Below are 26,847 nucleotides of genomic sequence, written 5' to 3'. Positions count from 1 at the left end.
CAGCGGCCGTCCACTCAACTTTACGGACAAGTCCAAAGAAACGGAAGGACAACCGGACGACGAGGCATGAATAGTTAGAGGAGGTGATATAGTTCCATACTTAGGCAGAGAGTCAATGAATGAGATCTAATCGGAATATGATTAGCCGGGGAAGGTGTACTACATGCGGCGAGAAACACTATTGAGAGGCTCACTTCAAAGTCACAAGGTAAACTATATGAAGAGTTCTGCGTAAAGATTTTTTTTCGTTCTCTACATGCTCTGTTGACTTCACTCTTGCTCTGTTATTTAGTCACATCAATGGCCTGTTATGAACTCCAAAGAAGTTGCCTATATTCGTAGTTAATTCTGAGGTAAAACCTCTAAAAGTGCCACCCGAGTCCTGCGGATTTTGGTTGGGATGTGAGCTCCGGCTCTGCTGACCGTCGCTTTACGGTCGGTAGTCCGGTGTCTTGCACACCTGTGCCTTGTGACCATTTTTGGACAATGTGGAAACCAGCTTTATGGTTGCAGTTATTCGAATATGTATTTACTTACTTACTATACACTTCGTAATTTATTTTAGAAGCAATCGCCTAGCTATACGCTTGTTTGGTGGACACTGATAAACAGCCGTTCGATTAAGTTGCAACTCACTGCAAATCATTATCAAACAAAGCCACAGTTGTGAATACAGTTTCGAAAGGAGTGTTTGTGTGTGTGTGTGTGTGTGTGTGCGTGTGTGTGTGTGTGTGTGTGTGTGTTTGGGGGGGCAGTCTATGTATCTGTCTATTCGTCCACCTGTAGGGTCTATTACTGCAATAATAGTACGGTCTGTGAATTTGTCGACTGCAGCCCTTTATATGATGAGCCGCAAAGCCATAGTTTGAGCTGGGTTGTAAATCTGACCATCAGGTTTGACAGTAGTAAACCCTGCATGATATAGCATACGGTATTATGTATTTTTCCAGTCAATCCAGTAAGAAATAAAAAGCTCTAAGTCTAAAAAATACTTATATCCACCAAATAATACCAGATATCTCAGATATCTATGTCAGTCTGATAATGGCTAATTTAATTTACGGAGGTTGATAGATGTAGGCCCTATATGGCAAAAACGGTCTAATACTGTATTCTAACCCTAAACTTCTAAAGAGAACTGATATTGTCTAAAATTACGTTGTATAAGATGAGTACTGTCTAAATAACTCAAACAGAGTGGCTCAACCCTAACCCTATGTGACTCGAGGGTCTATTACTTTAGAGTTCAGCATGTGTGCTGCTCATGGTGGCTCCTCTAGCTGGTCCTTGTGAGGTGGCCAGGCATGCAGTGTGAGTGTGGTGACTCAGCAGTGTGTGTGAGAGAGAGAGAGTTGGAGAGAGAGAGAAATAGTGTGTGTGGTTGCCGACAGTGTGTGTATGGGTGGCCAAGAGTGTATGTGTGTGGTGGAGTAAAGTGTGTATTGTACCCCCGGAGTACAGTGTGAGTGTGTGTGTACCCGCAGTGTGTGTGTGTGTGTGTGTGTGTATGTGTATGTGTGGTGGAAAGAAATGTGTCTGTGTGTCTGTAGTGGCCAGGACTGTGTGTGTGTGTGTGTGTGTGTGGAGGCAAGACACGTGTCTGTGTGTGAGTAGTGGGCAGCAGTGTCTCTGTAATGTCCGGCAGTGTGTGTGTATGTGTGGCTGTGTGTGTGTGAGAGAGAGAGAGAGAGAGAGAGAGAGAGAGAGAGAGAGAGAGAGAGAGAGTATGTGGTGTTTAGCAGTGTGTGTTTGTGTGTGAGAGTGTGTCTGGCGCCTAACTGTGTGTGTGGGGTGTGCAGTGAGTGTCTAAGTGGGGGCCTGCAATGAGTGTGTGTGTGTGTGTGTGTGTGGGGGGGGGGGTGATGTGTACAGATGGGTCCACCTCACAGCAGAGGAATGTCAGGAGCTGTGTTGAAGCCTGAGGAGGATGATGTGGTCAGTTTACAGGCTTGTCATTAGCCTGCCCTACTCACTCGACTTCCTCTGGTGGAAGGTAGGAGAGGGAGAGGGGGAGGAGGCGAGGAGAGGAGACAAGGGGAGAAGAGCAGAGAAGAGAGGAGAGGAAGAAGAGGAAGAGAGGAGAGGAGGGACCAAAACCATTAAGGAGAACAAGAGACAGAGAATAAAAGGACAGAGGGTCAGTACCCAGAAAAGGAGAATAGATTTTTGAGTACATAAACCATAGTTGATACGCATGTTTATATGTTGACATATGTATTGATATATACCCATTAGCAAAATCACTGCTGATAAGTCTGTCAGCATAACTTTACGTAACATCAGTATTATTCAGGCTAAGTCATATCACTGGAAGTCAATATTCATACTGTTCCAATATTTAAATTGACATGGCTAATATGAATAAACCTACTTAGAAACCTTTTACATAATGTGTAATAAGCACTTCAAACGCAGGTCAAAGGGCACGAAACTCAGTGAGCGAGAGATACCTCTTCCCCCCCCCCCCCCCCCTCTTTCTCTCTCTCTCTAAAAGGATCATTTAAATTGGGCCACTGAGACCAAAACAGTGAGTCAGTGCTTGAATCCAGAGTGCATGTGACGCTGGGCTAGGGGGGGCCCTCCTCTATCCCTCCACCGTGGAGCCAGACAGAGAATAGGACATCTGACACGGACACCACGCTTGACGTCTTGTTTTTCAAATACATATGCTTTCACATCTCCCCCCCCCCCCCCACACACACACACAGTGACCCAGATTGAGGTTTGATGGCGTCCTCTGGTTGGAGTGGGCTGGGGAGATGCCAAGCTCCAGGGACGCCAGGGGGATCTGCAGAGAGACGAGAACAGCGGAGATTCCTCTGCTGCAGGAGTGATATCATAGATATCCTAATCACTTACATCACCACAGCTGCATGCTCAACTGCCTGTGTCTGTGTTTATGTGGGTGGAAGGGTGAATGTGTGTGTGTGGTGGGTGGAAGGATGTGTGTGTGGTGGGTGGATGTCTGTCTGTGTGTGTGTGTGTGTGTGGTGGGTGGAAGGATGTGTGTGTGTGAATGATGGACAGGGAGTATCTTTTCATGAGCGTGTGTAACGGGTATGGAACGGACGTGGTCTTGCAAGCTCTGTCAGAGGTATCTGGCCAATGTTCACCCCCACGGGGAGTCGAACCTGCCACCTCTCGACTTCCAAACGCAACCACTACCAACTACGCTAAAGAAAAGCTAGCTCCTCAGTGCCAGGGGTGGCCCATTACATACCTGAGGAGTGAGTTTCACCAGTTCACACCGGTTACACGTGCGTTATTGGGAGTGTGTGTTCAGGAGTGTGTTCAGGATTGTGTGTTTGGCAGTGTGTGTGTGTGAGCTATTAGGAGTGAACATGTGGCAGTGTCTGTTTTAGGAGTGTGTGTGTTTTTCCCAGTGTGTGTTTAAGTGTGTGTGTGGTGATCCAGGGTGTTCAGACTGAGGCGCTGTGTTCAGTGTGTGTTCACTGCTACCAGGAGAACACACACACCCTCTGGCCTGGCTGTCTCACTGCCGCACAGCTGCACACCAGCCCCATAGTTGGAAAAGAATAGTTCCCATTGACACATTCTGTAACTTTGAAGGGACAGCTTATTAAAACTATTCTTCCAGGTCACAGTATCAAATGTCTATTCAGTGATCAATGTTATCCTACTTCAGGTACAGAGTCGCTTAACTAGCCAGGTCTCCTGTGACCTCAGGGTTCTCTTGACGAGAGAAGTTTCCGGGCTGGGTTCCTGCCCAGGGGAGGGCCTGTAGGTTATTTCACTATACTGGACTAGAACGTAGGCCCTTAGTCCCCTGCTTGCTGCCTGGAGAAGAGTCACCATACAGGGCTAAAACCTGGGCCCTAGCCCCCTGCCTGGTCCCTGCCTGGTGCTGGTGCAGGCTGGGTGGCCTGCACTTACTGGGTTCACAGCTCTGAGGGTGTGAGTCTCTGTTTGTTGTCTTGGTTTTGGTGCCCTCCTCCTGAACCCGCCAAGTCACCACCAGGTCATAACTCTGATTTACAAAGCTCACACAGAGGAGAGGTGAGGAGAGGAGAGAGGAGAGATAAGAAGAGAATGGAGGAGAAAAACTGAGAGGAGAGAAGAGGAGAGAGAAAGAATAATCTGTTTGTAATTTGCGTACTTCACCTGAGGTCAGATGACAATCCAGACACTCTAGCCCTTTGACTCTCACAGTCCAGTAACGTGTATTTTTAATGGGTTAAACACGACGCGACGCTTTCAGTCCAGGGGCCGGAAGGTGCGGCTGTTGGTGGACAGAAGCTCATGAGTTGCTTCTCGAGCCTCTGCGGTCTTTGCGATGGCTGCTCTGGTGCTTGTAGAGGTGGCTGTTGTGAGGTGACTCCCCCTCACAGGTCAACAAGCCAGGGGTCTGAAGAGAGGTTTCTGGGGTGAATTAGCACAGGGGCGCTGAAGGTGTTTAACCAGCAAATGGTTTGTTTACGCTCTGTCTTAGCTGCTGTTACTTCTGAAGGGGGGTCGGCCTGGTCCTGGGTTTGGGCAGCCCTGGATTTGGCCTGGGTTTGAGCTGGTTTGGCCTTGGTTTGGCCTGGGTTTCCCTATCCTGGACTATCAGACACTATCCTAAACAGTCCTATAGGGGAGGAAGCAAGGGTAGGCTCGACCCAGGTTAAATCAGGACAGACCAACCTAGGACTGTTTAGGATAGTGTCAGATAGTCCAGGATAGTCCAGGTCCTCTTGCCCCTTGCCCCTTCCCCTCCTGGTATCTCCTCCTCTTGCCCCTTGCTCTGTCCCCGTGGTCATCCAGTCCAGCCTGTGCTGTGAGGCATCTGTAATCAGCCTGCCAGTATGGGTTTATTAGCAGGCTAATTGTAGATCTCCAGGCAGAGTGCCTGAGTGCCTGCCTGCCTGCCTGCCTGCCTGCCTGCCTGCCTGCCTGCCTGCCTGCCTGCCTGCCTGCCTGCCTGCCTGCCTGTCTGTCTGTCTGTCTGTCTGTCTGTCTGCCTGTCTGCCTGTCTGCCTGTCTTTCTGCCTGTCTGCCTGTCTGCCTGTCTGCCTGTCTGCCTGTCTTTCTGCCTGTCTGCCTGTCTGCCTGTCTGTCTGCCTGTCTGCATGTGGGTTTGTCTCACCGCTGCGCTACACCTGGGCAAATATCGATCCAACTTTTAAACGAAATGTAGCATTATTTTGGTGTTTATAGATCTATATAGTTATTTATCCATCACTACAAATATTAAAGCCATCACCAGGAGGATATCATGTTGTACTCTGAGTTCATGGCTGCGCTGCTGCAGGACTGGCTGGGTGTGGGGGTGTGGCCTCAGCAGGGCGGGGCCTGTGTGAGTGAGAGGCAGGACTGGCTGGGTGTGAGGGTGTGGCCTCAGCAGGGCGGGGCCTGTGTGAGTGAGAGGATCCTGCTGAGCAAGCTGGCGGCCTGGCAACCTCTCACAGGTACACAAAGAACCCTGGCCGCCCCAGCCTCACACATCCAGCGCTGGTCCCATTCACTCTCTCCACTCTCACACATCCCCCCCCCCTCCCCCCTGTCTGTCTGTCTGTCTGTCTGTCTGTCTGTCTGTCTGTCTGTCTGTCTGTCTGTCTGTCTGTCTGTCTGTCTGTCTCCCCCCCGCTTGGGCCTTGATGGGACTGTCATGCAGAAAGACATCATTGTCCTGCTCTGGATCGCGTTTCACTCCTGCCCTGTAATTAAGAAGGGATTGCCTGGCCGTGCGGGGAGGCGGGGGGGGCGATGGGTTTGGTGTGTGTGTGTGTAGACTGAGGGAGCTTTGGATGACTATGAGAGGGACTAGGGATCGGAGTGTGTGTGTGTGTGTGAGTGTGAGGGAGTGAGCGAGCTGTGTTTTCAGAGAGAGAAAAAAAGCTCTCGTTGAGCTGGGTCACGATGGAGTCATTGTGGATTTGTTGATTTTCTCCATGTTGACTCATGGGAAGTGGTCTCACCACAACCCATCATCTCACCACCTTAAATGAAACCAGTAATGTTGCATTGAAATCACCCATGGTTTCATGATCTCGTCTAAGCACATTTCTGACTAGATATCTGTGCTCTGGTGTGTGTTTGTGCTCTGGTCTGACTAGCTGTAAGGGTGTGCATCATGGGTAATGTAGTCAATCTGCGCTCTGGTCTGGCTTGACCAACTGTGTGTTAAACGCTGTGTTTAATTGTAGCTTGTTTAACTACATGCATATTTCTTCCCATTGGCACTTATTTGCTTTGCTTTTCACAATGTATGCGTCATGTTTTATCTACCCACAAGGTTTTTGGGGCTATGTCCTTGTTTATGATCATTGACCTATGCACATTTGTAAAGCTTTGGATAAAAGTGTCTGCTAAATGAATACATGTAAATGTAAATGCGTGTAACTTCCTGTTCCAAAGGTCTGAGGGGGTGTGCAAGCAGCGGTCGCCATGGCAGACGTCCTGGAGAGCGGGGGAGGGGCGGGAGCCGTCGGAGCGGGCAATGTGGATTGGCAGAAGCGTTGCATCGCCTTGGAGATGCAGCTGCTGAGATTCCGTCTGCAAGCAGGGAAGATCCGCGAACTCCTGGCAGAGAAGGTGAGACCAGGGGGCATGATGGGTAATGTAGTCCATCGAGGAAGTGGGAAATGCTCTCAGTCTGGCTGCACACACATTTGGGATTTGGCCAGCTGGCCTTCTCGTGCACGCCAGCCCCTGAGGCATGACATTGACCTGCCACGCATGAATGATTTGCGCCGCACCTAAATCTATGATCTGTATCTAACATGAAGTACTGTAAAGTCTCTGTGGGAACCGGCCTCCACACTGTGGACGCTGTGATGATGTGGCGGGCTGGTTTAGTGGCTCTTCAGTGGTCTCTCTCTCTCTCTCTCTCTCTCTCTCTCTCTCTCTCTCTCTCTCTCTCTCTCTGTGTCTCTCTCTGTGTCTCTCTCTGTGTCTCTCCCTCTCTCTCTCTCTCTCTCTCTCTCTCTCTCTGTCTCTCTCTGTGTCTCTCTCTGTGTCTCTCTCTGTGTCTCTCCCTCTCTCTCTCTCTCTCTCTCTCTCTCTCTCTGTCTCTCTCTGTGTCTCTCTCTGTGTCTCTCTCTGTGTCTCTCCCTCTCTCTCTCTCTCTCTCTCTCTCTCTCTCTGTCTCTCTCTGTGTCTCTCTCTGTGTCTCTCTCTGTGTCTCTCCCTCTCTCTCTCTCTCTCTCTCTCTCTCTCTCTGTCTCTCTCTGTCTCTCTCTTGCCACAATCACATAGACTGGTGGGTTTATGCAGCCAGACATTCACATAATCCTCCCCCCACAAACCCTGATACCTCTCCTCCTCCCGTTCCCTCCCTCCCTCCCTCCCTCTATCCCTCTGTCTCTCTCTCTCTTTCTCTCTCTCTCGTTCTCTCTGAATCTCTCTCTTTCCTTTCCTTTATCTCTCTCTTCTTTTCTCTCTGTATCTCTCTCCCTTTCTCTTCATATCTCTCTCCCTCCTTCTCTTTTTCCCTCCTTCTCCTCCTTTGTCTCAGTATCTCCCTCCCCTCCTTTTTATCGCTCTCCCCCTCCTTCTCTCACTTTGTCTCTTTCTTTCTCTCTGTATATGTATCTCGCTCGTTTTGGCTCTCCCTCTCTATTCCTTTCTTTCTGTGTTTCCCTCCCTCCCTTTCTCTCCGCAGCACTCTCTCTCTCCTGTCCTCTCAGTATCTCTCTCGGCCTCCTTGTCTCTCTCTCCTGCCTTCCCTCGTCTCTCTCTCCTTATCCCTCCCCCCACTCTCTCCTCCCCCTCCCTTCTACTCTCCTTCTCAGGACTCAGTGTGTTGACTGTCATGCCGCAGTGAGTTCTGTGTTGCAGCTCCAGGTTAACAGTAGGCCTTGGCTGGATGCCCTGCATGACGCTGCAGGAAACTGCTGACTCGTAAGAAGAAGTACTTGAGTGAGAAGGTTGAGTAGGGTGTGCTTTCATGAAACAGAGACAAGCGAGAGACAGAGAGTGAGAGAAAGAGAGAGAAAGGGGGGGGGGGGGAGAGGCTTGCCATTGTTGAGTCTCTAACATCCTCTTACACTATGTTTGATAGATTTAGTCAAAGTTCCTTAATAACCAAATTGATTTCTCAAAATAAAAGCATCTATGGACATTTTCGAAACCAAAAACACATCTTCTTCAGGGTGTCTTTCAGCTTGGAAAACTAAAAGCTATTTTCCATATGCAGGGTTTCAACTTTATTGGCTAGTAAAACTAGGAACAGTGAGATGTTTTTGTTAGGAAGAACGGCAGGGTGGATGGTTCTTAGTCAGCCCAGGTCCTGGTGGAGTTATCCCAGGTCCTGGTGGAGTTATCCTAGGTCCTGGTGGAGTTATCCTAGGTCCTGGTGGAGTTATCCTAGGTCCTGGTGGAGTTATCCCAGGTCCTGGTGGAGTTATCCTAGGTCCTGGTGGAGTTATCCTAGGTCCTGGTGGAGTTATCCCAGGTCCTGGTGGAGTTATCCTAGGTCCTGGTGGAGTTATCCCAGGTCCTGGTGGAGTTATCCCAGGTCCTGGTGGAGTTATCCTAGGTCCTGGTGGAGTTATCCCAGTTCCTGGTGGAGTTATCCCAGGTCCTGGTTGAGTTATCCTAGGTCCTGGTGGAGTTATCCTAGGTCCTGGTACTTATCCCAGGTCCTGGTGGAGTTAGCCCTGGTTAGAGTTAAAGTTGTTTGTGCTAACTGCAGTTGTTTCTAATCTTAAATCGTATTCAGGCCGGGGAGGGGGGGGTCTAAGAGCTGTGGGTGGGAGGGGGCGGCTGAGTATGGGGAGAGGGAAGGGGTGTCTGAGAGGGTGGGAGGGGGTAGATGAGCGTGGGGGTAAGAGGGGGGGTGTGTCTGAGAACTGGTCATGTTATTGCTGTTTGGAAAGATTGCTTCACGCTTCTCCTCTCCCTCCTTGCCAAGTTAGGAGTGTTTTACACATTGACCCACTTTGGTGTGGAAAAACATGAAAAGGTTGACGTGGTTGTCTGTGACATGGCTTAAATCTGTGAACAGCAGAGAGAGGGAAAGAAGGGAGTAGAAAGGGAGACAGGGGAGAGAGAGAGAAGATGCCCCACTTACCATGTGTAGAATAGAACCTTCTTTTATTTTACAGTAAAGTTGACTTACTCCAAATGATCCTTTTCTCTAGAACTAGCTTTTACATTTGTTTTGGGTGGAAATCTTTAGTTAGAGCAAAGTCCAACCAACAGAGAGGGCCCTCCCTCCCTCCCTCCCTCCCTCCCTCCCTCCCTCCCTCCCTCCCTCCCTCCCTCCCTCCCTCCCTCCCTCCCTCCCTCCCTCCCTCCCTCCCTCCCTCCCTCCCTCCTTCCTTTCCTCCCTCCCTCCCTCCCTCCCTCCCTCCCTCCCTCCCTCCCTCCCTCCCTCCCTCCCTCCCCCCTCCCTCCCTCTCTCCCTCTGTTTCCCCCGTGGTCCTGTCTTGACCTGTGGATTAACTATGAATGGTTGACCCCCAGGTTGACTAACCATCACCAGACACAGACCCAGGGTTAATGATTATAGCCACAGACACACCAACGGCCTCTACAAATATCTGTTCCAATACTAGGTAGTACTGCTAAATTTAGCTTCTTTTGATTTCTTGTTAGTGTACTGCACTAGTAGTACTACTGTGTAAAGGTAGTACTGCTTTGTAGATGGTATTAGTAGTAATACTAATAGTCTGATGGCTGAGCGGTGAGGGAGTCGGGCTAGTAATCTGAATCAGGTTGCAGGATCGATTCCCCGCCGTGCCAAATGAGGTTGTGTCCTTGGACAAGGCACTTCACCCTACTTTCCTCGGGGGGGAATGTCTCTGTACTTACTGTAAGTTGCTCTGGATAAGAGCATCTGCTAAATAACTAAATGTAAATGTAATACTGTGTATATGGCATTGGAAGTAATACTGTGTATGTGACCTAGTTCATTGAATTTGAGCCAGGTGTGACGTTATTCTGGTTTGGACTTCTTTCACATTTGAGTCATTAGGACATACTTTTATCTAAAACGTCTTACTCCAGTAGGTGAGTAGAGAAAGTGAAGCTAAATTTGTCATTTACTGAGCATCCTAGTCACAGTGCCGGATCAAACACACTTTATTCTCCTTCCTGTTTCTTGTTTTGTATGTCTGTGGTTGTTGTGTGTGGAGGAGATGATCTGCTGCTGAATGTTCTCTTATCTGTGCTCCTGCCTGTTTGGAAACTCTGGAATCCTGTAGACTATCACTGCCTCTCCCTTCCTATCCACGTTCTCTCCTCTCCTCTCCCCTCCCTCTCATCCTCCGACTGACCCTCCACCTCCCCTCTCTCTTCTCCACTACTGTTATCCCCCCATCTCTCCTCTACCATCCCCTCAAATCCAGGTCCCCTCTTACCCCCCATGCCCTTCACCTCCCCTCTCCCCTGTCCCACCTGAACCTCCCCTGTCCCACCTGAACCTCCCCTGTCTCACCTCCCCTCTCCCCTGTCCCACCTGAACCTCCCTTGTCCCACCTGAACCTCCCCTGTCCCACCTGAACCTCCCCTGTCTCACCTCCCCTCTCCCCTGTCCCACCTGAACCTCCCCTGTCCCACCTGAACCTCCCCTGTCCCACCTGAATCTCCCCTGTCCCACCTCCCCTCTCCCCTGTCCCACCTGAACCTCCCCTGTCCCACCTGAACCTCCCCTCTCCCCTGTCCCACCTGAACCTCCCCTGTCCCACCTGAACCTCCCCTGTCTCACCTCCCCTCTCCCCTGTCCCACCTGAACCTCCCCTGTCCCACCTGAACCTCCCCTCTCCCAGGTCTGTTGCTGACCCCTGCTGACCCCTGCTGATAATGACATTCACCTGAGACTCAGGCTGACACCACAGTTTGTAACCCCTGTGTGAGAACTCCAGGATACATGAGCACGATGTTACCACGTTACCATACCTTTACCTGCACTACAGTATGTTGGCGTTAAGGTTGCACCAACAAAAAGCTGGTTAACATAGCAACAATTTGCTGTCTGAGCTGATGGTGTAGATCAGAATGCCATGATGCATCTTGTGGTTGGTTGGTGTGTGGCTGGGTGAAACCTTAGACCAATCATGTTTCTGGTAGCTAGCTGGCTAAAGATGAAAATGCTCTAGCCCAGTGTGCTACAGTGGCTAGCTCGCTGGAGATCAACACATGCTGGATGGTTGACATAGTTGGGCTTATAGGTGGCCAGCTGGGGCTAGGGCTGTGACCTCACCTGTTAGGGCTGAGCGTAACAAGAGAATAACTGGGGACAGCTACCCCTCCCCCCCCCCACACACACACACACACACACTTATACTCCCTCTTGCTGCTTCAGCTAGGGTCTGAAGACATTCACCTCTCTATCGCCTGACTCAGGTTCCTGCCTACACCTCCTTCACCTCTGACACAACCCCCCCACCTCCCTTTCTTTGTTCCCTTCCTTTTGTTTTGAATGGTGGTGTAGGCTGTCCCCCGGCTGACAGACATTATGAGGTCCAGTTGGCGCGTTGGGCCTGTTAGAGTAACCCATGTAGACTCTGTCCCCTGCTCCCAGCATTTGTTCATAAAAGCTGGCACGTGACGTCTGAAGCTGTCTGCTCCTCTCCAGCCTAGCGGTGGCGTGAAGCGCTTGAGTCATTCTGCAGGCTCTTGACCTTGAGGTGAGGAGTCATCCGACGACTCGTCCACCATCCCCTCGCCTCCCAGACACTTCCACCCCCTGCCCCCAACACCACTCCCTATCTTTAATGGCGGTTTATCTGGCCGGAGGGGGGGCTAGGGTCCAACTGGTGCGGGTGGATTCCAGGAACCAGTGGCCTTTGGACTGAAGGAGCGGTTGATGCTGGCAGAGGGCGTCTGAAGACCGAACGACCAACAAAGGGGTGAAAACAAAGGAATTCAGATGGCTCTCTCTGGAGCAGAGGGGAATCCATTAGGGTGTTTGTCCTCCTTCCAGCAGGGTCACTGCACTCGAGAAAGGGCATCCCGTGTCAAACTGTGCTGGGTGTGTTTGTGTGCGTGTGTGAGTGATTGAGTGAGTGCGTGTACGTGTGTGTTCATGCGTGCGTGTCTTTAGGACCCTTGTGTAGATGCTGGGGTGTGCTAACACAGCGGTAGCGGTATTCTTCTATCGTGGGGTCTCTCTAGTCAAGTGAGATCAGAACGACAGTGTGAAAGGGCCCCTCCCCTGCTGTTAGCTAGCTAGACCAGTGTTCGAACTGTCAGTTCTAGGTTCTGGAATTGTGCTAAAATGTTAAACATTTGTTCTTACCAGACACTAGCCATCACTCTAGCTATCTCACCCAGCGTACTACTCGCTACAGTGGCCTGAAGATTCATGCAGTTAGAGATTCATGTTGTTTAATTGTAACTTGCTTAACTACATGCTCTTATGGTTCTTCCCTTTGGCACTTATTTTTTGGTTGTTCACAATGTGTGCTTCTTGTTTTGGCTAACCGCAATGCTTTGGGGCTATCTTGTTGTTATTATCAGTGACCTATGCACTTTGTAAAGCTCTCTCTTGGAAGTCGCTTTGGATAAAAGCATCTGTGAAATAAATAAATGTAAATCCTGCTAACCCAGCTCTCTACCCTGGTCACCTAACTATGTACCCTGGTAAACTAGCTCTCTCCGGCAGGTTCCCCCACGCCCTCTCCCTGCTGATGTCTCTCTCTGAGTCTTCAGCAGGCTCCTTCTCATTGGGAACTTCTGCTTGTGTTTCTGCTTCTGTCTTGTACTCCCTCTTGCTCCACCTACCTTTGAAACGGCTTTGGAGGGAGAAGACCTCTAAGAACTATTGTCAGAGGGTATTAGAGAGAGTGTGTGTGTGCTGTGTGTGTCAACCTACAGGATGGTCTTGCCTGAACGTGTCCTGTTTGAACCAGAGCCGGCGTTAGAGCCAGATAGTAATTAGATGTAACTATTGTGAAGGAGGTTGGTGAGGGGAGAGGGGGTGGAGGGTTGGGGGGGGGGGGTAACTCAGTTTTTTTCCCGCGACCTCCCCACCCCCCTCCCCCCACCCCTCCCTACTCCCAGTGGCCCCATACAGGGCTAACTGACCCGTGCAAGTAACCATGGCTACCTCTTTTGTACCCGCCGGTCAGATGCAGGAGCTGGAGCAGAGAGTGATGGAGGCGGAGCAGCGGGCAGAGAGAGCAGAGAAACAGGTAGAGTCCTGGCAGAAAACCACCTCCGTCACCTTCACATACACATTTTAATATACATTTATGGGACTCTCTGGAGAAACTGGCCGTCATTGTTGCCGGTTGCGCAGTATTCAAATACCCCTCGGTTTCATGTAAGCTGCCAAAAACACTTGGTTTTATGGGGTATGTACCCCTACCGCTTAAGCCTACCCCTCGATCAAAACAAGTATTGGGACACCCCTTACTCTCACGTGAACACGCAACACTAAGGGGTAGGGGTAAGACAGAGAATTGGGATTCGGCCTTAGTCTTATGTGTGAGAGAAGGGGAGAGAGGGTGGGAGAGAGGGCGAGGAGTTTGAAAATGTTTTTTTTTGCTCTCAGAGGCCGAGGATGAGGACCCTCCCTACCACCCCCCCCCTTCCCTCCCCCCCCCCTACCCTCCCCGCCCCTTTCCCTCTCACCGACTCTTTGTATTGTTCCGCTGGCGGTAATCACTCATTTACAGTCATTACGGCCTGTTCCAGGTGCTGCTCCAAGGGGCTCATTAGGTGATGTTTTCCCCACAGCTTCTCAGCTGACGATGCCTTCCCTCTAACAGACTGGCCCCATCAACACAACACTACTCCAGTCCCCCCCTTCCCCCTCTCTCTCTCTCTCTGTATTTATCCTTCTTTCTTTCCCTCTGTTTCTCATCGTTTTGTTTACCTCTCTCTTTCTCTCCCTCTCTGTGTTTCTCTCTCTGTCTCTGTGTGCATCTCTCTGTTTATCTCTCTTTCTCTCTCCGCTCCCCCCTCCTCTCTCTCTTTCATGGCAGACAGTTAGGCTGTGCTATTTGAGTCTACAATAAACATGATGTGTTCCAGGTCCATGTCATGGAGGAGAAGCTGAAAACCTCCAATGTGAAGACCAGCGAATCAGAGAACTCCTTGTACAGAAAGTATCAGGAGCTGGCCAATCAGGTGCACGAAAAGGATGTTGTGATAAAGAGGCTGGAGACTCAGCTGGATAAACAGGTAGGCTCCTGGCAGATAAGAGTCCAGATGTCCATTTCTGTTCATGAAATGCTGTGTTGTGATCCCGCAGGATTCTTGGTGTTTTCTGCAGGTCTTAGCCAGGGCTCAGGAGGCCAAGGTGATTGAAGAGAAGGCTGCCAAGATTAAAGACTGGGTCACGGTGAAGCTGAGAGAGGTACAGTTCCACACACGCCGTACAAACCTGGACCGCTTCGACTCAGTTTCATGTTATGTTTTAGCTTTATGCACTCTGAAACATCAGGCTTAGAACAGAACTCCTCATCATCCCGGCCAAACCCTCCATCTCCCACGATCTCTCAATCACCCTGGGATCTGCGACGGTGACCCCTTCATCCTCGGCCAGGAACCTGGTTGACGAGCTCTCCCTCACGGCCCACATTGCTGCGGTCTCCCGGTTGTGTAGATTCATCCTCTACAACATCCGGAAGATCGGGAGATACCTGTCCGAGCGTTCCACCCACCTGCTAGTCCAAGCACTTGTCCTCTCCAAGTTGGACTACTGCAACTCGCTGCTCGCCGGTCTCCCAGCATGCGCAACCTGCCAGCAGCAGATCAAGTCTCTCCTGCAGCCTTACACCCCCACCCGCCACCTACGGTCTTCTTCAGAGAACCGCCTGGTGGTCCCATCGCTTAAGAGCACCCACTCCCAACTAGGGATGGAGATTTGAACTGATTTCACTATTCGAATAGTATCCGAAATTATTTTCGAATATCCGGATAATCTATTTTATTAATGTGGTTCCGTTATGTAATTAGCCTGACGTGACGCAAAGCATACAGTAAACACATGAACCACCACACATTCTGGCAATAATTGGGACTGTTAAACTATTAGATTAAATAAGGGTTGAAAGAAAGAAAACAAATGAAAGATCAATTTATTAACATGACGAAAAGACAATGAACTTGAAAAAACGCTGCATCTTCAGACGTAGGCTCTTAATTTGGCGGAAAAGCGATTAGCCTATTATTATGTGAAATAAAAAGTAGGCTACATTGGACTAAATTAAACACATTGGGTAGGCTATCCTCCATAAAAACGAAAGACACACGGAGAAATATTGCATATTAACTTGGATATTAACTTGGAACCGGAATCCTAGGATACGGTGCGCCACCACACATTGCGAACATAAACAGACGATTACGCTAGCTCTACATGGCTACTGGTAAGAAAATAAATAAGCCACAACTGCATCAGCCATACGCATTTTTATTCCGGAGAATTAGCATGTAAACATGCTCAGGGGAGAGGCTAGTACGGAGTCGATTTACGAGCAGGCCGGCGTAGAAAAGACTGCAGGAACTGAGGTTGTTGCGTGGTACTGCTTAGCCAGGACACTATGCTTCTTGTAGCGCCAAATGAAATGAAAGGAGACTCGCTGCAGAACGCAGGCGTAGCCTACCTTTTTTGATGGTTTTCATCATTTTCTAACGTCACAACTATTAGAATTCACAACATGACGCGACGGTTTTTCAATATATTTTTTTTTTTTTTAATCAAACTACGCTCATAAGTATTCGAAAAAAGTATTTGAATACTAACTTACATTAGGATATCCGGATATTCGATTAACCACGCCCATCCCTACTCCCAACCCAAGCTCTTCTCCTGTCTGGCCCCCCAATGGTGGAATCACCTCCCCACCTCCATCAGGGACACAGGAAAATGCTAAAGACGCCCTTGTTCCGGGAGTACAACGGTACTTAGGAATGACTTGCTGGACCTGAGTCCAGTTTCCTTCAGGAACACAATGACTCTTATTGAGGGACTAGTTGCTCTTGTTGATTAGTTGTAACTGATTTAACTTCTTGTACTCGTGAATTATATTATTGTTGCTTGCTTTCCTACAGGTACACTCTTGCACTTTTTGAGGTTCATGTTGTTTAATTGTAACTTGTTTAACTAAATGTTCTTGTGCTTCTTCCCATTGGCACTTATTTGCTTTTCACAATGTATGCTTCATGCTTGGGGCTCCTTGTTTATGATCATCGACCTATGCACTTTGTAAAGCTCTGTCTTGGAAGTCGCTTTGGATAAAAGCGTCTGCTAAATGAATAAATGTAAATGTAATGTAAAGTTGGTATAAAAACACAAGAATTGTACATGTACAGTATCAAAAGATGATTACAATCAGTAACTACTGATTGATACTTGTATCAACCAATCAAATACTCGGTAGTTGTAGCCCTAAAATGGAGACAGCTTCCTCCATTGCTAATGTTTGTTGGTGTGTGTCTGTGCCTACGTGTGTGTGTGTGTGTGTGTGTGTTGGTGGGCAGATGGAGCAGGAGAACCAGCAGCTGAAGATGACCAACCTGAAGCAGGCTGAGCAGGTCACAGTGCTGAGGGACAAAGTTCAAGGTGAACATCCTCAACATCCTCAACTCACTTCCTCGCACAGTCAGTGGTCCATCCAAAGTACTAACTCTCCTCTCCCTGCCTAGCCCTGCTGGACAGCCCAGGGCCCCTCACCTCCCATGGGGCCGATGCCCACCCGGTGACCACCAGTCCTCTGTGCCCGCCCCACTCCCCCTGCACGCCCCCAGCCCTGGCCCAGGAGGAGGCCTGGAGGCAGCCCGGCCCCTGCACCCCCACCAGTGGCCCCCCCACCTCCACTGCAGGTCTGAGCCCTAGTTATCTAGCTTTCTTTTGATTTTGTTTCATGAGCGTGTGCTTTTCTCCAAAGCGGCCGGCAGCAGAAGGGTCAGAAGGGCACCGTTCCAACTGTTCAAGTCGAGGACCTGTCTGTATGTCAGTTTGCTGGATGACAATTGCTGGCTGTCAACTGTAGCACTCCAGAATGTTCCGTACCACATTGTGAATGTAAAGAACCGAGGAACATCTTTCTTCTCCAGATGTGAAGAGTCCAGAGCAGGGCTCCAGGCCGGGCGTTGAGCGTGCTGACCCCCCAGCCTACGCCTCAGGCTCCCTGTCAGAGCCGCCTCCCCAGAGCCGGGCCAGGGACGGGCCGGGTAGCCCTGTGGCCCCCGGGGGCCCTGACCTGCCAGGGGCCCCCGCCCCTCCCCCCTCAGGCGCCGACAGAGACCACTCCTCGGAGGAACTCAACAGCAAGTTCCGCTCCCAGCGCCTCCGCTCTTCCTCCTCTTCCTCCTCCTCATCCTCCTCCTCTTCCTCCTCCTCCTCCTCGGCCTACGAGACACAGGGCCCCAGCACCCCCGACAGCACCCCCACCACCACGCCCCGGAGCCCCCTCCTGTCCCGCTCCCCGTCCGCCTCCCGCCCCTTCCACCCGGGCCCCCAGCCCCTGGCCCTGGCCTCGGGTGCCAGCATGACCCTGCCCAAGGCGCGGACCCCCCTCACCCCCAGAGACAGCCTTCAGCTGGTGAAGAAGCACTACAGCCAGCCTCAGCCCAGCCTGGACAGGCTGCACCACCTCAACGTCAACATAGACATCGTGGCCCCCTCCTCCTCCCCCTCCTCCCCCTCGCCCTCCTCCCCCTCCCCTCTGCGCGGCGCCCCTTCCTCTTGCCCCCCAGCACCGCCCTGCAGCCACGTCCTGGAGGAGACGGACATCGATGGTCCCCCGGACGGCATGGAGGGGGTGGTGGAGGGGGCGGGGGTGCTGGCAGAGGCGAGCCCCCAGGATGGGGTGTCCTTCGTGGGGCTGGCAGAGGAGGTGGAGCTGCTGAAGCCCCCCACTCCCCCCCTGCACCGCTTCCCCTCCTGGGTAAGACTGGGGCTCACCTCCAACACAGCACTCACACACACACGCACACACTCCATCTCTCGCTCGCTCCCTCACACACAGACCACAGATCCCACAATGCCTTGCTCCCTAACAGGAGAGCCGTATCTACGCCGTGGCCAAGTCAGGGATGCGCGTGTCCGAGGCCAGCCCGGGGACGAGAGGCTCCGGAAGAGGTACGATGTCACTTCCTCTTGCCTCAGACTGCAGTCACCATCAGTCATCTTTCCGTTCAGAAGCCCGACCCTGCATGAGGTCACGGAGGAGGACGTGATGTCACTTCCGCTGAGCGTGCGCGATGTGACATGTTGTAGGCCGGTGTGGAACCTGCTCTGTGCGCTCAGGGCTGGCTCAGCTGTGGGGGGCAGGGTGCCGCTCTGCTCCTCCCACAGAGAGGTCTGTCAGCGCTGCGTTTGATGTCACTTCCTCCCACCTGAGGCTGCAGACACCTGGGCAGGTGAAGGAGCTGCCTTCCCCTGCTCTCTGTGGTGGAACGAGCGAGGAGGGAGAGGGAGTGAGGGAGGGAGGGGGCTGGGGTAGAGAGAGACAGAGAGACAGAGAGACAGAGAGACAGAGAGACAGAGAGACAGAGAGACAGAGAGACAGAGAGACAGAGAGACAGAGACGGAGGGACGGAGAGACGGAGAGACGGAGAGACGGAGAGACGGAGAGACAGAGAGACACAGAGACACAGAGGGAGAACAGGGACCTTGTCAGCTGACTGGATGTCTCACAGGCTGTTAGTGGTGACCCAACCAAGACTGAATTTTACTCATTAATCCAAAAATGTAATTGATAATACATTTTCCATAATACAAGTGTCCATAACATTTTTGATGTGTATGTGTTACAGGGTCCAGCTTGCCCCAGTATCCAGCCACAGGTCCCCTCACAAATCTGATCTACAAGAACATCAATGTTCCTGTTTATACCACACTCAAAGGGGTCAGTACTGTCCACCAAGACTACCATGTCACATCATGCATCATGCTCAAGGGATGTCTGAACATCTGTTCTGTGTTTGTGTCTGTGTGTGTGCCTATATGCGTATGCCTATGTGTGTGTGTGTGTGTGTGTGTGTACGTGTGCGTGCGTGTGTGTGTGTGCGTGCGTGCGTGCGCGTGTGTGTGCCTCAGAAAGCCACCCAGATCAGCAGCGTTCCCCTGCCTGACGAGGACTCGGGGTCGGAGGACGACAGTGGCTCCCTGACCAGCCTGCGGACCTCCACCCTCAGCCCTGAGAGGAAGGGCAGCACCCCGGGCAGCCCCCGTGCTGCCAAGAGGGGTAACTAGGGGGGGGGACTAGGAGGGGTGACTAGGGGGGGTGACTAGGAGGGGTGACTAGGGGGGGTGACTAGGAGGGGTGACTAGGAGGGGTGACTAGGAGGGGTAACTAGGAGAGGTGACTAGGAGGGGTAACTAGGAGGGGTAACTAGGAGGGGTGACAAGGAGGGGTGACTAGGAGGGGTGACTAGGAGGGGTAACTAGGAGGGGTAACTAGGAGGGGTGACTGGGGGGGTGACTAGGAGGGGTGACTAGGAGGGGTGACTAGGAGGGGTAACTAGGCGGGGTGACTAGGAGGGGTGACTAGGAGGGGTAACTAGGAGGGGTGACTGGGGGGGTGACTAGGAGGGGTGACTAGGAGGGGTGACTAGGAGGGGTGACTAGGAGGGGTGACTAGGGGGGGTGACTAGGAGGGGTGACTAGGAGGGGTAACTAGGAGGGGTGACTAGGAAGGGTAACTAGGAGGGGTGACTAGGGGGGGTGACTAGGAGGGGTGACTAGGGGGGGTAACTAGGAGGGGTGACTAGGAGGGGTGACTGGGGGGGTGACTAGGAGGGGTGACTAGGAGGGGTGACTAGGGGGGGTAACTAGGAGGGGTGACTAGGAGGGGTAACTAGGAGGGGTGACTGGGGGGGTGACTAGGAGGGGTGACTAGGGGGGGGGGTGGAGATGGGGGGGTAGCGGCTAGAGATGAGGGGCCGCGAGCCCCTGGGCCTTCAAGAGGGGTAACGAGGAGGGGTAACTAGGAGGGGTGGGGGTGGAAATGGGGGGTGAGGGGTCTGATTGCCCCTGGGGTCTCTGAAAGGCGTGAAGGGAAGAGAGACACACAGTGAAAACAAAGCCTAATTAAATGGTTCAGGAGATCCAGTGAAGCCCTGCAGCTCTTCAACTTCCTGTTCCAGTTCAGCTTTGTTCCTGGAAAGCTGCTCAGGGCCAGCTCCAGCTCCAATCTACCTCCCCCCATCTTCCAATCAGCTGGAGGGGGTGGGGGGTGTCTGTGAAAGCCATGGAGAGGGGTAATGGGTGTGTGTGTGTGGGGGGGGGGGTGATGAGGGGGCCGTGGGAGTTAGAGTACATCAGGGTTCTCCAACTTTTTCCGGAAGTTCTATCTTCTATCAAGTTCACCTTGCTGTGGATAAGATGAATGAAGTTAGTTCCAGATGGGGTTGGGGTGAAGGCCTGCAGAAAGTTAACTCTCCAGGAGCAGGGCTGGTAAGCTCCTCTGTAAATACACAAACTCTGAACCCTACTAGACCAAGTTATGTGTTTAAATGTAGAAGCGTTTTCATCCTAAAACAACCCCCGTGCTGTTCAGTTTTTATGGTCCGAAAACACACACACACACACACACACACACACACACACATGAGCAGTCATGTGTTGGCAGGCTGTGGAGTGTGTATGTTGTCACAGGATGTGTATCCAGCTTGTTCTTCTTCTGCTGTCCCGTGGTCCTCCAGGGGTGTCCATGTCCTCGGTCAGCTCTGAGAGTGACTATGCCATCCCTCCGGACGCCTACTCTCTGGACAGCGACTACTCTGAGCCAGAGCACAAAGTCCAGCGCACATCCTCCTACTCCTGCGAGAGCACGGCCCCTGTGAGGATCCTCCTCTCTGCTCCCTGCTTTCTCCTTCTCTCTGCTCTCTCTTTCTCTCTGCTCTCTCCTTCTCTTTCCTCTGTGCTCTCTCCTTCTCTCTCCCCTCTGCTCTCTGCTCTCTCCTTGTGTCTCCTCTCTCCTGTCTGCTCTCTCCTCTCTGTTCTCTCCTTTTCACTGCTCTCTCCTTCTCTCTCCTTTCTCCTTCTCTCTCCTCTCTGCTCTCTTCTTCTCTCTGCTCTCTCCTACTCTCTCCTTCTCTCTGCTCTCTCTCCTTTCTCCTTTCCTCTACTCTCTCCTTCTCTCTGCTCTCTCCTTCTCTCTCCTTCTCTCTGCTCTCTCCTTCTCTCTGCTGTCCCCTTCTCTATGCTCTCTCCTTCTCTCTGCTCTCTCCTACTCTCTCCTTCTCTCTGCTCTCTCCTTCTCTCTCCTCCTCTCCTTCTCTGTCCTTTCTTTCCTACTTTCCTTCTGTCCTTCACTCTCCTCTCTCCTTCTCTCCACTCTCCTCTCCACTCCTCCCTCCTCTCTCCTTCGTTCCTCCTCTCTCCTTCTCTTTCTTCTCTCATTTACTCCCAGGAGTGTTGGTTCTGTGGCTATGAAGACTTTGTTGTGTGTGTGTGTGTGTGTGACCAGGAGATGCTGGAGAAGTCGGGCTACCTGCTGAAGATGGGCAGTCAGGTGAAGGGTTGGAAGCGTCGCTGGTTCGTCCTGAGGAACGGAGAGATCCTGTACTACAAGTCTCCTGTGAGCTCGCACCTCCACGCTATCACTCGGCACTGTCGTAGCGTGTTGTCGTGTGACGGGAATGTAACGTTGTGTGTGTGTGTGTTCAGAGTGACGTGATCAGGAAGCCTCAAGGACAGATGGAGCTGACCTCTTTCTGTTGTATCGCCCGCGGAGAAGGAGCCCAGACCTTCCAGGTGGAAGAGGCTGACACGAGCACATACACACACCGACCACACACACCACACACACAGACCACACACACACACACTCATTCGCGCACACACATATACTCACACATTCATGCACACACACATGCACACACATGCACACACACACTTGCACCTACACATACGTACATTCACGTGCACACACACACACAAATACGCACCTCACACACACACAAACCCCGACTCCGAAATGTACTCGGAAGTGTGTCAGAGCATGTCTTGTTACTCGGCACACCTGAGTAGAGGACTGTTCTGGAATGTTCACCAAAGCCAGCTGGTTCTCCTCTCCTATGATGTCATCTCTCAGCGCCCAGTTCTGACTCGTCTCCCTGCTCTGTCATCAGCTGATTTCTGAGAAGAAGACCTTCTACCTGACGGCTGATTCTCCTAACATCCTGGAGGAGTGGATCCGGGTTCTCCAGAACATTCTCAAGGTCCAGGCCAGCAGCCCCGTCGCCATGGAGACCACGGCCAAGCCGGCTGTGAAGGGCTGGCTGACCAAGGTCAGAGTTCACCGGTCAGCCTGTTAACTGGGTGTTGGGGTCAGGGCTGCTGGAATGCTGGAGTCAAACCCCCTGCCTGTGATATGCTCTCTCCCTCATCCTCTCTCTCTTCCACACATTTACATTTAGTCATTTAGCAGACGCTCTTGGCCAGAGCGACTCACAGTACAGGGACATTCCCCCGAGACAAGTGGGGTGAAGTGCCTTGCCAAGGGACACAACGTCATTTGGCACGGCAGGGAATAGAACCAGCAACCTTCTGATTACCAGCCCGATTCCCTAACCGCTCAGCCACCTGACTTCCTCCTGTTGCTTTCTCTCTTCTCTCCTTCCGTACTCTCTTCCCTCCTGTCTTTCTCCCTCTTCCGCTCGCCTCCTCTCTCTCCCCTCTCTCTCTCTCTCTCTCTCTCTCTCTCTCTCTCTCTCTCTCTCTCTCTCTCTCTCTCTCTCTCTCTCTCTCTCTCTCCCTCTCTCTCTTTCTCTCTCTCTCTCTCTCCCCTCTCTCACTCACCCTTCTCACCCCTTTGCTCTCTTTCTTCCTTTTGCGCTCGCTCTCTCTCCTTCCCTCGTCTCTCCACTCTTCTCTCCCTTCTCTCTCTCCCTTCTCTCTCTCACACATAGGGTGTGTGTGAGGTGGTCCTGATGGCTGAGACACACACACACACTCTCGCCGAGTGATGACCCCACCCACCCCCACCCCCCAGCCTGTTGCCTTTGATCTCCACTGTGACATGACACCTCAGAGTCCTATCACATCCCACTCTCCACCTCTCCTCACAGCTGACCCTGTCCACCCTGCCTGGGAGACACACACACACGCGTACACACACACACACACACTCACAAACGGACCGATGCACACACACACACACACACACACACACAGTTGCATGTGCTTAAATAAGGAATTTTGATGATTATGGCGTATCTGCTTCCCTGACTTTGTTTTCCTTGTTTCTCTGCTCTTCTCTCTCTCTCTCTCTCTCTCTCTCTCTCTCTCTCTCTCTCTCTCTCTCTCTCTCTCTCTCTGTCTCTCTCTCTCTCTGTCTCTCTCTCTCTCTCTCTCTCTCTCTCTCTCTGTCTCTCTCTCTCTCTCTCTCTCTCTGTCTCCCTCTCTCTCTCTGTCTCTCTCTTTCTCTCTGTCTCCCTCTCTCTCTCTGTCTCTCTCTCTCTCTCTCTCTCTCTGTCTCTCTCTCTCTCTCTGTCTCCCTCTCTCTCTCTGTCTCTCTCTTTCTCTCTGTCTCTCTCTCTGTTTCTCAGGTGAAGCATGGTCACTCCAAGTTGGTGTGGTGCTCCCTGGTTGGCAGAATCTTCTACTACTACCGCAACCAGGAAGACAAGGTTCATCTCTCTCCTGTCTGCGTCTCTATTCACCCTGAGGGTTGATACAATGTAGCTCAGAGCTGTAGCAGCCATTTCTAATGATGTGTGTGTGTGTGTATGTGTGTGTGTGCCAGTTCCCTCTGGGCCAGCTGCGTGTGCGAGACGCGGTGGTGGAGGAGGTGGACAGGTCATGTGACTCTGATGAGGACTACGAGGCTGGGGGGCGGGGCTTCCTGTCCTCCCACCGCACCGTGCTGATCCACCCCCGCGAGCAGAGCCCCACCTACCTGCTGATTGGCACCAAGCAGGAGAAGGTACCCACACCTAACGCTGACCTCAGGCCCCCTACACTAACCCAGACTAACTCTCTCTCTCCTGCCAGGACACTTGGCTGTACCACCTGACTGTGGCAGCGGGCAGCAGTGCCAGCTTCAAGGTGGGCACCGAGTACGAGAGGCTGATTGGCAAACTGCTGGACGTAGAGGGAGACCTAGGTGAGACGTCCTCACAGATCTCTCTCGCGCTCTCTCTCGCTGTCTCTCACCGTCTCTCTCGCCGTCTCTCTATCGCTGTCTCTCTCTCTCCCTCACTCTCTCGCTGTCTCTCTCTCATTGTCTCTCTATCGCTGTCTCTCTCTCTCCCTCCCTCTCTCTATCGCTGTCTCTCCCTCTGTCTCATGCGCTCTCTCACTGTCTGTCTCCCACTTTCTCTTGTTGTCTCTCCCCCTCCCTCCTTCTCTCTCTCCCTCCCTCTCTCTCCCCCTCCCTCCTTCTCTCCCTCCCTCTCTCTCCCCCTCCCTCTCCCCCTCCCTCCCTCTCTCTCCCCATGTTGTCTTTCTGTCACACACACACACACACCTATGGGTCTATGTAATAGACTCCTTCCAGGACAGGTGTCCTGTCCCAGCCAGACAGGTCCGGTGTGTCTCCTCTCCCATCAAGCTTCCTGTCACCACAGGACACAAGCAGCCAGTAGTCAATCAGCCCAACAGACCAATGGAGCAGCAGACAGAGCAGCATATTATTAGACCATAGCCCAGTAGAACAGTGAACATGGCATGGCAGTCTGTGGTGCAGGGGGTAGAGAAGCTCCTCCACTAATGGAGAGGTTTGTGACTCCATGTCCCCACCTGCTCCTGGCCATGTGCCTTCAGTGTTGAGCAAGACGCTGGAGCCAGTGTTGCTCCTGATGGATACTGATGAAGAAAGTGTTTTGTCCGTCTCTTCATAAACGGAGTGACTAAGTTCAGTTGAGTTCTGGATTTCAATAAGTATTATCAATCTGCAGATTGGGAGAGAAAATCGGACCTCTGACCATAAATGACAACACAACACCAGGCTTAGGTCTCAATCATGTCTCTCTCAGCCCTGAAGGCTGGAGGACCATCTTTTATAGGGCACAAGAATGTAAACATAGATAGTGACAGTCAGGCAGTAATGACTTTACAACAGTCTCAGAGGAAAAGATTCACAGCTCCCAACACATGACCACTCAGCCTAGAGAGTTCATAGTTGGAGCTCTCCTTGTAGCCATAACAAGGAACATTTAGCCAGCACTTTCTCCTGACCCCGAACATCTATTAACCCTGACACATAGACACAATCTACTCTTATTAATAGCAAGCTTACATGAGAACATACTAACTAGTATCCAATGACTAGTTCTATTGATTAGTGAATAATGTAAGCACACAGGAAATCGCAATTTCTTCCACAATACTCCAGTGCCCTGCGTGGCAGGACAGACCGGCTCTGCTGCTGTCGGTGTGTGTGTGTGTGAGTGAATGACAGGCAAATATGTAAAGTGCCTGGGTTGTGCTGCTAAAATGTGCAAATAAATTCAATCTATTTACCATGTGACCATTTACCAGTAGACAGACTAGTGGACGAGTACAGACCAGTAGACTAGTAAACCAGTAGACAGAGACTAGTAGTCCATCAGACTAGTAGACCAGTAGACAGACCAGTTGACAGACCAGTAGACCAGTAGACAGACCAGTAGTCCAGTAGACAGACCAGTAGACCAGTATACTAACTAATGACTGCTCTGTCTGTGTAAACGGAACTATCCGGAGCCAAGGCGGCAGATTTAGACAGTAGCTGACAATGTTATTTCCGAGCAGGACTGACCACTTAAAGGCTTAATCCAGCCAGCAGACAGTGTTTATGACCCGTCTGTATGTCTGTTTGGCCATTTCTCAGCTGTTGTGCTACTTGAGTTCGTAACCCAATCTGACTGTTTCTGCATGTGTGCGCGCGTGTGTGTGTGTGCGTGTACGTTTGTGCCTGTGTGTATGTGTGTATATATGTTTGTGCCTGTTTGCATCTATGGATGTGTGCGTGTGTTTGTGTGTGTTTGTGTACATGTGTGTGTGTGTGTGTGCATGTACGTTTGTGCCTGTGTGTATGTGTGTATGTATATATGTGTGTGTGTGAATCTATGGATGTGTGTGTGTATGGATGTGTGTGTTTGTGTGTGTGTGTGAATCTATGGATGTGTGTGTGTTGCCTCCCCAGACTGTGCGCTGTGGCGGAGTGAGGCCTTGTGTTTCTGTAAGAAGGGTCTGGGCTCCCCCCTCACCACCCTCCCCTCTGAGGCCTTGCAGACGGAGGCTCTCAAACTCTTCAAGGTCAGTCTCTACATCCCTCCTTCGGCATCCCCCGCTCGCTCTCTCGCTTTTTTCGCTTTGCTCTTTTCTCACCGCGTTCCGGTTCTTCTCCTTCCCGCCCCCCCCCCCCCCCTTTTTTTCTGGTAAATCTCGTTCTTTTTCACCTCCCGGGACTCACATTCCTGTCTGCCGCCAGGACTAAAGGCCTCCTTTCTGTTTGTGCCGTCCATTCATCCTCTCTCTCTCTCTCTCTCTCTCTCTCTCTCTCTCTCTCTCTCTCTCTCTCTCTCTCTCTCTCTCTCTCTCTCTCTCTCTCTCTCTCTCTCTCTCTCTCTCTCTCTCTCTCTCTCTCTCTCTCTCTCTCTCTCTCTCTCTCTCTCTCTCTCTCTCTCTCTCTCTCTCTCTCTCTCTCTCTCTCTCTCTCTCTCTCTCTCTCTCTCTCTCTCTCTCTCTCTCTCTCTCTCTCTCTCTCTCTCTCTCTCTCTCTCTCTCTCTCTCTCTCTCTCTCACTCTCTCTCACTCTCTCTCTCTCTCTCTCTCTCTCTCTCTCTCTCTCTCTCTCTCTCTCTCTCATTCTATCCCCTCTTGGGTCCGCTCCACTCTGCTTGACATTATCCTCTATCGCCTCCCCTCTCTTCTCCTCTCTCCCTCTCCCCTCCTGCCCCTCCGGAGGGCCAGTCCCTCCCTGGCAGATCAAAGCTGGGGGGCCGGGCCCCCCCGGCTCATTAGGGTTGTGGAACAGAGATAATGGTCTGGAGGAGCTGTCTGACATGGGGCTC

At 51.7% G+C, this 26,847-nt stretch overlaps 1 protein-coding gene across 3 annotated transcripts in view; it reads left to right on the top strand.

The window, feature by feature from the left end:
• The window catches only part of plekhh1 (pleckstrin homology domain containing, family H (with MyTH4 domain) member 1), a 38,062-nt gene continuing 11,215 nt past the window's right edge, over nucleotides 1–26,847 (top strand). The window contains exons 1-19 of one of the 3 annotated variants that reach the window (XM_084683936.1): nucleotides 1–208; nucleotides 6,358–6,534; nucleotides 13,017–13,079; nucleotides 13,924–14,073; nucleotides 14,165–14,248; nucleotides 16,378–16,459; nucleotides 16,543–16,719; nucleotides 16,954–17,786; nucleotides 17,902–17,980; nucleotides 18,658–18,749; nucleotides 18,941–19,088; nucleotides 20,548–20,684; nucleotides 21,315–21,425; nucleotides 21,515–21,601; nucleotides 21,979–22,137; nucleotides 23,398–23,478; nucleotides 23,595–23,774; nucleotides 23,843–23,954; nucleotides 25,977–26,089. In XM_084683936.1, coding sequence (XP_084540062.1) covers nucleotides 6,388–6,534; nucleotides 13,017–13,079; nucleotides 13,924–14,073; nucleotides 14,165–14,248; nucleotides 16,378–16,459; nucleotides 16,543–16,719; nucleotides 16,954–17,786; nucleotides 17,902–17,980; nucleotides 18,658–18,749; nucleotides 18,941–19,088; nucleotides 20,548–20,684; nucleotides 21,315–21,425; nucleotides 21,515–21,601; nucleotides 21,979–22,137; nucleotides 23,398–23,478; nucleotides 23,595–23,774; nucleotides 23,843–23,954; nucleotides 25,977–26,089 — 2,835 coding nt within the window. In that variant the 5' untranslated portion in view covers nucleotides 1–208; nucleotides 6,358–6,387. Of the gene's footprint in view, nucleotides 209–6,357; nucleotides 6,535–13,016; nucleotides 13,080–13,923; nucleotides 14,074–14,164; nucleotides 14,249–16,377; nucleotides 16,460–16,542; nucleotides 16,720–16,741; nucleotides 16,846–16,953; nucleotides 17,787–17,901; nucleotides 17,981–18,657; nucleotides 18,750–18,940; nucleotides 19,089–20,547; nucleotides 20,685–21,314; nucleotides 21,426–21,514; nucleotides 21,602–21,978; nucleotides 22,138–23,397; nucleotides 23,479–23,594; nucleotides 23,775–23,842; nucleotides 23,955–25,976; nucleotides 26,090–26,847 lie in introns of those variants that run through there. The other 2 variants (XM_084683928.1, XM_084683945.1) reach the window with 2 other exon arrangements.

The sequence above is a fragment of the Hypomesus nipponensis genome, chromosome 3 (genome assembly GCF_054491055.1).
Source record: "Hypomesus nipponensis isolate SF chromosome 3, ASM5449105v1, whole genome shotgun sequence".
NCBI classification, from domain to species: Eukaryota; Metazoa; Chordata; class Actinopteri; order Osmeriformes; family Osmeridae; genus Hypomesus; species Hypomesus nipponensis.
This window is presented reverse-complemented; position numbering and strand designations above follow the sequence as displayed.